Genomic DNA, 10,403 nt, shown 5'->3' on the forward strand with positions numbered 1-10,403 from the left:
ATATCAATAATAATATTAGTAATAATATTTTCAGTGTAATTTCATAAGTGTTGTATGAGAATGACATGATGTACGAAAACTAATATCTCTATCTTTATAAGGTAGAGAGGTTGTTTTTAATATAACTTCAACTCATAAGAACAATTATTGAAACATAATTACAAGAATAATATGACAACAAAATAACAATAACAAAAAAGAAATAAAAAAAATTACGATAGTAAAGAGGGAAGATAGACACGACTAATGAAGGAACAAGTAACAATTAATAAAACGAACAAGTAAAAAACATTACATACATAATAAATAATATTAATACTAATAAATAAAGATGTAGCAGAATAGACTAATATAACCCCTACCCCCACCCCTACTCTTCCTTTTAAAATTGTTATAATACTTGACTACGTACAAAACTTCTACCCTAATTTCGAACCTTCAAATCTTTCTGTCTATAGAATCACGTCCTCAATCAATTGAATCAAACAGTAAAGACTGACTCATTTAATTTTGGGAAAAGGGTCAATAATACCCCTCAACTTTATTTTATTAGTTGACTATACCCTTGCCGTTAAAACGAAATTATTTTTACCCTCGCCGTTACTAATCTCATCATTTATGCCTCTCAATTAGATGGAAAGCCTCAAATTGACTTAAATTACCCAATTTGATTAAAATAACCAAATTTTCTCTTCTAATCATAGCCCGACCCACTAAACTAAATGAATTCATAACAAATTAAAACCCCTAAACCCATGGCCAACCCATCTAATTTCATGACCAAATTTTTTAAACCCATTCTCAGAAGAACATTCTTTAGGGCTAAAGAATTTCTAAATCTTAATTCTGTAGATAATCTAGTTATAGATGGCCGTCGTTAAGGTGAAGAATTTTGGTAGATCGAGCTCATCTTCCAGTTTCGATTTGGATTCGCCAGTATCGCTAAGCATTTCTCCACTGGTTAATTTGAGTCCAAAAAATTCACAACCCAAGTCACCAGAACTACTTGCTGTTCGTACTGCTCCTCTACCTCAATATCCCTCTATTTCGTCTTCACTGCTAGAAAATTTTGTACCGATAATGGTCATTAACGGAAATCTTATTCACCATCTCCGCCTAGTGCATCATCCCCGGAGAGATATTCAAGCAGAAGTATTGACTCATCACCCAGAATTTCCGATGTTTGGGATTAGAATGTTGATTCTCCGATGAGAATCAACAATTACATACAACAGAATTCATCAGTTTCAGTTCCACCACCACTACCGCCTCTTTTGATTAGTATTTCGGCTTGTGTACAGTCTCCACCACCACCATTTAAAAATTGGGTGAGTCCAAAAACTCCAACACCACCAATTTCAAAGCCTCCAGTTCTTGTAACTCCGTTAAGACCCATAGAACTTGAGAGTCCAATGCTGATTTGAGTTGTCTTGTAATAAGCAGCCCATTGAGAAGAATGAGCAGAGTAAAGTAGGCTTATCAAGTGATACTTATGAAAACAACGAGGAAACTCCAAAACCAAAGTTGAAGACTTTGCATTGGGATAAGGTAAGCTAGTTCTGATCGGGAAAGAGTGTGGGATCAACTGAAATCAAGTTCGTTTAAGTAGGAAGTTTTTTGGGTCAGGAGATTAGAGGGGTCGGGTATGGGTTTAAAATGGAAATGGGTCATTTAAAATAGTTTGGGTAATTTAAGTCAATTTGGGGCTTTCCATCCAATTGAGGGGCATAAATGATGAGATTAGTAACAGCGAGGGTAAAAATAACTTCGTTTTAACGGTAAGGGTATAGTCAATCAATAAAATAAAGTTGAGGGGTATTTTTGACCCTTTTCCCTTTAATGTTTGAATGATCAATATTCATTTTTTTTTAAAATCTACTCTTTTATTTTTTTTATCTTTACATAATTAGATATTTAGAAAAGTTATATTGTTTATATTGCACGGGGCAAGTTTACTAGTTCTATAGATATGATGTGTGTGGTAGAGAATTTAGCTAATTGAATTTTAATTGATATAAATGGTATAGTGTGTGTGTGTGATGAGTATTAAATAGGAGAGTTCTGAACTTTATCAATTCATAAGGCTCAAATATTTTATAAAGAACAATCAAGAGAAAATNCCCCCACCAATCTATATCCGAAATTCCAACTATACATTTATTCATTACGAAAGTCCTATTACCCCCTTACACTATTTTAAAGTAGAATTATTTGCTCACTGAATGATGAGGTGGAAAAGAAAGTGTAATTCACTCTCTTTGAGAGAGTGAGAGGTAAAAAATAATAATTAAAACTTTAATTTAAAAGTATTTCATAAATTTTATATTATTATATTTTGATTCTTTCAAAAATCTTTATGTTTCTTTTAAAAAATATCTTTTTATCGTCTTTCTTCTTCTCTTCACCAAAGCTACGTCGATTGCGGCTCTGCTCCACCACCTGATCGCCACCCTCACCAACCTTTCATCAATAAGTTAACTTTCATTCTCAAATCACAAATTTCTCACAGTAAATTCACTTCTCATCAATGTGACAAATTGACAATAACTCAAAATCAAAATCGAAAGTCATCGGCGGCGGCTCTGCTCCACTACCAGGTCACCGCCCTCACTGAGCTCTAATCATTAAGTTCACTTTCATTCTCAAATCACAAATTTTTCACAGTAAATTCACTTCTCATCAGTGTGAAAAATTGACAAGAACTCAAAATCGAAATCGAAAGTCAAGAGGATCTAACTTTAGAGTCATTAATGGAGAAAAATTCATTAAGTAACAGATCCAACAATGGAGAAGAATTCATCAATGAAATCATTAGGTAACAAACCCATTAATGGAAAAGACCCAATAATCGAAATGGGTTGCTCAATATTGTTAAATTCTAGCTTCAATAGAGAGCATCAAAATTTTGCTAGTGTTCATAACTTCAGTGAAACTCGAAGAAGATGGTGGCAGTCATAGAATGTATCCCCAAATCTAGAAAATCAATTGTCAAGATCAAAGAAAAAGAGGAATGGAAAAGGAAAGTAAATCAAAGAAAAAGAGGAATGGAAAAAGGAAGGTAAAAGAGAAAGATGGAAATATTGATGAAAAATAATTGCAGAATAATTTTTTTTTTAAAAAAGGTAATATTACATGGCAGGCACGTGCAATTCACAATTTTATATAAATCTGGTTGTGTGCTTATAAGGAGGTATATATTATACTTTTAAAATGTTCAGGGGGTAATAGGACTCCCGTAATGAATAAGTGTGTAGTTGGGATTTTGGGTATAGATTGGAAGGGTTTTAGGCCATTTTCTCGAGCAATCAATGATAATTATATCAATAAAAAATTGATAATGTTATCTTGGAGAACATATGGAGAAAAATTATCAAATATTACTACTTTGTTGTTTTCCTTGTCCTTGAGATATGTCACCATGCAATTTTTTCTATACTCTATTTTNAAATTTAATTTTAAAAGTATTTCATAAATTGTATATTATTATTTTTTGATCCTTTCAAAAATCTTTACGTTTCTTTTAAAAAATATCCTTTTATCGTCTTTCTTCTTCTCTTCACCAAAGCTACGTCGGCCTGCGGCTCTGCTCCACCACCTGATCGCCGCCCTCACCAACCTTTCATCAATAAGTTAACTTTCATTCTCAAATCACAAATTTCTCACAGTAAATTCACTTCTCATCAATGTGACAAATTGACAATAACTCAAAATCAAAATCGAAAGTCATCGGCGGCGACTCTGCTCCACCACCAGGTCGCTGCCCTCACCGAGCTCTACTTATTAAGTTCACTTTCATTCTCAAATCACAAATTTTTCACAGTAAATTCACTTCTCATCGATGTGAAAAATTGACAAGAACTCAAAATCGAAATCGAAAGTCAAGAGGATCGAACTTTAGAGTCATTAATGGAGAAAAATTCATTAAGTAACAGTTCCATCAATGGAGAAGAATTCATCAATGAAATCATTAGGTAACAAACCCATTAATGGAAAAGACCCAATAATCGAAATGGGTTGCTCAACATTGTTAAATTCTAGCTTCAATAGAGAGCATCAAAATTTTGCTAGTGTTCATAACTTCGGTGAAACTCGAAGAAGATGGTGGTAGTCATAGAATGTATCCCCAAATCTAGAAAATCAATTGTCAAGATCAAAGAAAAAGAGGAATGGAAAAGGAAAGTAAATCAAAGAAAAAGAGGAATGGAAAAAGGAAGGTAAAAGAGAAAGATGGAAATATAGATGAAAAATAATTGCAGAATAATTTTTTTTTAAAAAAAGGTAATATTACGTGGCAGGCGCGTGCAATTCACAATTTTATATAAATCTGGTTGTGTGTTTTTAAGGAGGTATATATTATATTTTTAAAATGTTCAGGGGTAATAGGACTCTCGTAATGAATAAGTGTGTAGTTAGGATTTCGAATATAGATTGGGAGGGTTTTAGACCATTTTCTCGAGCAATCAATGATAATTATATCAATAAAAAAAATGATAATGTTATCTTGGAGAACATATGGAGAAAAATTATCAAATATTACTACTTTTTTGTTTTCCTTGTCCTTGAGATATGTCACCATGCAATTTTTTATATACTTTATTTTAGGAGATGTTCTAATCATTTTAATAAACTTATTTTTAGATTACTAATATTTATTTCATTTACAAAATTTAGTCTTTTTTATTAATATGTAATGATTAGATATTTTTAAAAAAAATCCATATCGTAAATTCAATGAAAATTATTTTGACCACGCAAAACACAAATAAATTTATTAATTATATATATATTTATAATCAAATTTAATATGTATAGTATGGTGTGTGTGTGTGAGAGAGAGAGATTAATATTAAATAGTTGAGGTTCCATAATTTTTATCAACTCAAAAATAAAAAACAACAATGCTCTAATACATAAAAAAGATTAATAAACCTTGAGAAACTAATTATGTCAATAAGATCATGATAACGTTAATTTCGAATAACATAGAAAGAAAACTTATTACGGTGTCACGATCCAACCCACCGCGTCGTGCGGAAACCTACTCTAACACCTAGATAGAAAAACTTTTACCACGCAAGGTTAAAACATGCAATACGAAAGTAAACAAAATATTGCAAAGTTCATTTAATACCTTAAATATATTTCATACCATTTTTCAATTATAAATATAACCTAGGTCCTGGGTTTTTGGTGATTGGATCACTTTGGGTCTTTGCTCTTTAATTAGCCTTTAATTAATTAGGTTTAAAATTAATAGATACTTTGTCAAACAATACGACGAAATCTATGTAAGCATTCACATTAATTGTTTAGGATCAAACAATACGACAACAAGATTTTATATTCTTGACTTCTTTATGAAGAATTGAAGTACTTCTTCAAAAACATACTTGCGAAAGAAATATTTTAATAATAGTACATTTTGAAATGATATTTTAAAAGTAATTTTTTTTAAAATTAACTGAATCGTACCAATAATGAAAAGAAACTAATAGTCCAATATGACTAGGATGATTTTAGAAAATCTAATTTTTGTTATATAATATAAAATACCCAAAAAAAATTGAGATGATATATATTTTTTTTAAAATAACTGATTGTCCCATTGACTCCCCTACACTATATCACAATATTAAGATTTATCTATTAATTTAGAAAATCTATTATATTATATCACTTTCTTAGTTGACAAATTTACTTTCCAAGTCTCCCACCCGATGATATAATTTTTTTAAAATAACCGACCGTCTTATTGATACCCCTACATTATATCATAATATTAAGATTTATCTATTAATTTGGACAATCTATTATATTAAATCACTTTCCTAGTTGACAAATTTACTTTCCAAGTCCCCAATCCCCACCCCACCTCCAACCCTTTATATGTTTCCCTCTCATTTCGAAATCCTTCTATCTGTTAGAAGCATCTGCAGAACTCCTAAGCAGAAAAAACATTCAACTTATTTTCTCAAAATCTCCAAATTCTTTTTAATGTTCAAATCTTTACAAAGAAAAACACAAAATTTGATTCTTCTTCTGGATTTCATTTTCAAAGAAAAAATCATTTTTTTGTATCTATTGTTTTTCTCATCATTTCAAAGTATACCCTTTTCTTGAAATTCCTAAAAATCATTCTTTTACATTTTAATTTGAATTTTCAAAAAAAAAAATTCTACCAGAAACCCTTTATGAACCTTGAGTTCTCATACCTCCACTCTTGATTTCTCTCTAGTTTTTGTTGTTTTCTTACTTCTCAATGAAAAAAATAAATACAGAAAATGGACAAACATCACCTGATCACGATGCTTTGAAATCCCAAGAGATTGGGAAAAACAATGTTGATTTTTCATTAGTAAAAATTGAAGTTGAAGAAGAATCAAAAGAAAAAGATTCAAGTTTGAATGAATGGTCACCTGTTCGGGTTGAATCCAATTCATTGATCATTAGTGTTGATTCTAATTCAATGGGCTATATTGTTTCTTCTGCTAGTAATGAGCTTTCATATTCGGGTTGGGCTGAATGGTCTCCTTTAACAATTGTACCTATTTCTTCAATTGAGCCCGGAAAATTTCAAAGAGACGGTTGAAGAAACTAGGCCTATTGAGAATAAGCCTTCTAAAATGGTGGTATGATTCCAAGTTTTAACCTCTTTTAAGTTATACAATTTACAATTTTAGCCTATTTTATGACATTTTAATCCTTATTCAATCAACTATTAAGTGAAATGGTGCGGGTTAGTCACTTTTAATCTCTTTCAAGTGATACAATTTATAATTTTAGCCTATTCATATGGTATCTTTATCAATCAACTTGCCCTATTCTTATGACATCTTTATCAATCAACTATATATATAAATAGTGTAGGCTAACCATTTTTCATATCTTTTTGAGTGATACAATTTACTGTGAAATAACATGGGCTAACCATTTTTTAACTCTTTCAAGTGATACAACTTATACTTTTAGCCTATTTTTATTACATCTTAATCAATCAACTATTGTAGTAAATTAGCAGGGTCTAGCCCCTTTTAAGTTTTTTCAAATGATACAATTTTAGCCTATTTTTATGACATCTTAATCAATAATCTATTGTAGTAATTAGCCAGGGCTAGCCACTTTTATGTTATTTCAAATGATGCAATTTTAGCTTATTTTTATGGTAGCTTAATCAATCAACTATCTAGTAAAATATATAGGGTGGGGCCTAACCACTTTTCAGCTCGACAATTGAGAACTAGCTAGTCACTATTATAATAAAATTTTCAATTTACAAAATAGCCACTTTTAAGTGTGGGGTTAACCAATATTAGGTAGATATTGAGATATCATACATTACGAAGAAATCTCTATTGTGTGTATTCTATATATTAACTCTTGTTGTTTCTGGTGCTTATGTTATTGTCTGTTTTTAGGGAGTTGGCCTATGTAACTTAGGCAACACATGTTTTCTAAATGCGGTTGTGCAATCTTTTATGCACACCGTAGTGTTTCTTGAGCTACTTGCATCGATTGATCATGTATCGCCATGTGATAGTAAGTATTAAATTAGAATTTCTTTTTAGTTTGATCCATTTTGAATGGTTTTTACCATAGTTGATTCATGTCATTTCTTGTTGCAGATCACACAGTCGGATTTTGTGTAGTTTGCATGATTCGAGATCTAGTTGACCTTTCTATGGCTGGTGCCTTTGATTATGTCTCGCCGAAAAAAATTGTTAGCCACTTGAGAGGTATGTTTTATCATATCTTGTTTGTGATTTAACATGAGAGATATCACTCATCTTGCACACACACATGGAAATGGGTGGATTAACGTAAACCTATGTTCCCGTCTCTAAACCATTTATAGTTAACCCTAGTAATTTATTTATTTCATTTTGAAGTTTACTTTAGTTTTAAATCAAGGATTGAAATAACATTCTCATCAATGAAGTACATGAAAAAATTTGCATAATATGATCATTTTTAAAGTACAAAAACTCATCGAGGACAATTGTAAAATAGTTATAGTATAGTATTGATTATAGTTTGATCGTCAACTTGAGCTTTGTGCCTCTATGCCTCTGTGCCAACTATGTACCTTACATTTCTTTGTATTCCTTAACTTTGTCAAAATATCAGATTTTTCACCCGATTTCGACTGGTATCAACAAGAAGATGCACATGAATTCTTACAGTGCTTTCTCAATAAACTCGAATATTGTTGTTACAATCTAGAACCACAAGACAACATTGTGAAGGAGGCCTTTGGTGATCGTTTTGTAAGCAAGGTAATCATTTACATGTTTTTAATCTCGATTTTTTTCATTTTTCAAATTGATGTGTAATTCTTTTACTTGAGTCAAGGGATATCAAAAGCATCCTCTCTACCTCCCAAGGTAGGGGTACGATCTGTGTACACTCTGTATGTCTAGCTTGTATATATAAAATTTATATTGTCAATCTATTTTTCTCGATTTGAAGCTCCGTTGTTGCAATTATGATCATTTCTCTGTCACACACGAGCCTTTAATCGACATAAGCTTAGAGATTGAGGACATTGACAATGTACTAGCAGCACTAGAGTCTTTCACTAAAATAAAAAAAATTGAGTTTTCTTGTGAAAAGTGCAAGACACAAGGGCCATTTGAGAAGCAGCTCATCGTTGATCGTGCCCCTTCTGTTGTTGCCCTACATTTGAAGAGATTCAAAAATAACGGAATATTTGTTCAGAAGGTGGACAAGCATGTTTCATTTCCTCTGGAATTGGACATGCTTCTTTATACCAACAAAATCAATAATGTGAGTATCTTTATTTGGACTTTACGTGAATTTTATCTTTTGTTAGCAATTACATGATGTTGTTTCAATTTTTTTTCTTTTCTCAATAGGAAGAAATGAAATATGATCTCTACGCAATTATAGTGCATTCCGGACCTTCAATATCTTCAGGACATTATTACAGCTTTATTCGTTGTGCTCCAAATGAATGGTACAAATTTAATGACGAGCAGGTATATTGAAAAATAGTAGAATTTCCTTAATTTGTTAGAAACATTTTGAGTTTACGACAACTAACTTGATATTTTGTTTGATTTTGTCCTAGGTTGTTTTTGTTGAAGAAGATTTTGTTTTAGCACAAGAGGCCTATATTATGTTTTATGCAAGGAGCGGCACTCCATGGTTTTCAGATTATATCCAAATCCATAGGGCCTTCGTAAATCTGATTATCCCCACAACTTCTACGTGCATTCCAAATAATCATGCTTTCGATGTTGGTGAATTCAATAATGTTGCAGATGATACAAATATGAAGCATGAACTCAACAAGATTGAGGAGGATGATTCCCCTGGTAAACTCATCTTCTATTTCTATTTCTGTTTTCCTTTATTTTAAATTGAGGGTCTATCGAAAATAACATTAATATCTCAACCAAGTAGATTAAGGTTCACTAGCACAAATTCAATTTCTTTTTTTATTCAAGTTAAACATATGTTCAAACTTCAAACACAACATCTGAATACATATTTTTTTTTTTCAACTTCAATCAAATTTTGTTCAAACAACTACTAACTATTTCTTTTTTAACATTAGCAGATCAGGAATATTCCAAAGATCAATTGTAGGACGTGAAAATAAAGCACGTGTGTTCAAGAGATGAAGAATTCATGGATGCATTGCATGGCGGCTCACATGTAAGTTTTGTGAATGAAAAGAAGAGGAAGCTGGAAGATTCTCCGAGTAGAGACGATTGAAGTTCAACTAGCTAGTAGTTGTCGATCAAACCTTGGCTCTGCAGGTTTACCTTATGTAATGGCTAGTAGCAGCAACAACAAGATGAGTAATTTGAACTCATAGAATAGTCTTTTTAATATAATGCTTTGGGTTCCCATAAGCGAATTCAAAATTTTAAGTTAATGGATTCAAAGATAGAAATGATATCTTATTGGATTTTGGATGAATTATTTATAAAAAAATGGTTTTTATTTGGTGTTTGAATATCTTTCCCTTGGACTTGTGAATGAAAGAGTTTTGAGTAGTTATTGTATTCTATTGAACCTGTAATTAGAATGCTACTCATGTCCAGTTAGGTCTCAATGTGTGTTCGGCATGAAAGGAAAAATGTTTTATAATTTTTCATGTTCGGTTGGTCAAATATTTTGAAAAATATTTTCTCTAGGAAAACAAACTCATTAAAAATGAGAAATCTGGTGACTTCCCTAATGAAAGTAGGGTTTGAAAAAAAATTTCATGAAAAACATTTTCCTTTCGTATCGAGAAACATCCACAATGTACTACTCTTGAACTGGCCTAAGTAGTTTTTGGATATCTTGTTTAGTTTATTATGTATCAATGCATTAATGTTGCAACTTGCTAAATTATGTAATACTACATTTTCTAGTTGTTGTACTTTACTGTA

The 10,403-nt window shown here is 31.3% G+C and overlaps 1 protein-coding gene across 1 annotated transcript; it reads left to right on the plus strand.

The window, feature by feature from the left end:
- The first annotated feature begins 867 nt into the window (after positions 1-867).
- LOC125841571 (ubiquitin carboxyl-terminal hydrolase 9-like) lies at positions 868-9,841 on the plus strand. Its single transcript, XM_049520724.1, has 10 exons — positions 868-1,152; positions 1,236-1,328; positions 1,444-1,548; positions 6,236-6,584; positions 7,623-7,733; positions 8,125-8,273; positions 8,467-8,784; positions 8,874-8,996; positions 9,089-9,335; positions 9,783-9,841. The coding sequence occupies exons 1-10, from the start codon at positions 868-870 to the stop codon at positions 9,839-9,841; spliced, it is 1,839 nt and encodes a 612-aa protein (XP_049376681.1).
- Positions 9,842-10,403: the final 562 nt, after the last annotated feature.

This window comes from Solanum stenotomum, chromosome 10 (genome assembly GCF_019186545.1).
Source record: "Solanum stenotomum isolate F172 chromosome 10, ASM1918654v1, whole genome shotgun sequence".
NCBI lineage: Eukaryota > Viridiplantae > Streptophyta > Magnoliopsida > Solanales > Solanaceae > Solanum > Solanum stenotomum.

Excerpts from the sequence above, each read along its gene's own strand:
- LOC125841571 (XM_049520724.1), top strand. The coding sequence starts at position 868 with ATGGCCGTCGTTAAGGTGAAGAATTTTGGTAGATCGAGCTCATCTTCC. Across the intron at positions 7,734-8,124 it reads AATTGTTAGCCACTTGAGAG|ATTTTTCACCCGATTTCGAC; the intron begins GTATGTTTTATC and ends TCAAAATATCAG. Across the intron at positions 8,997-9,088 it reads ACAAATTTAATGACGAGCAG|GTTGTTTTTGTTGAAGAAGA; the intron begins GTATATTGAAAA and ends ATTTTGTCCTAG.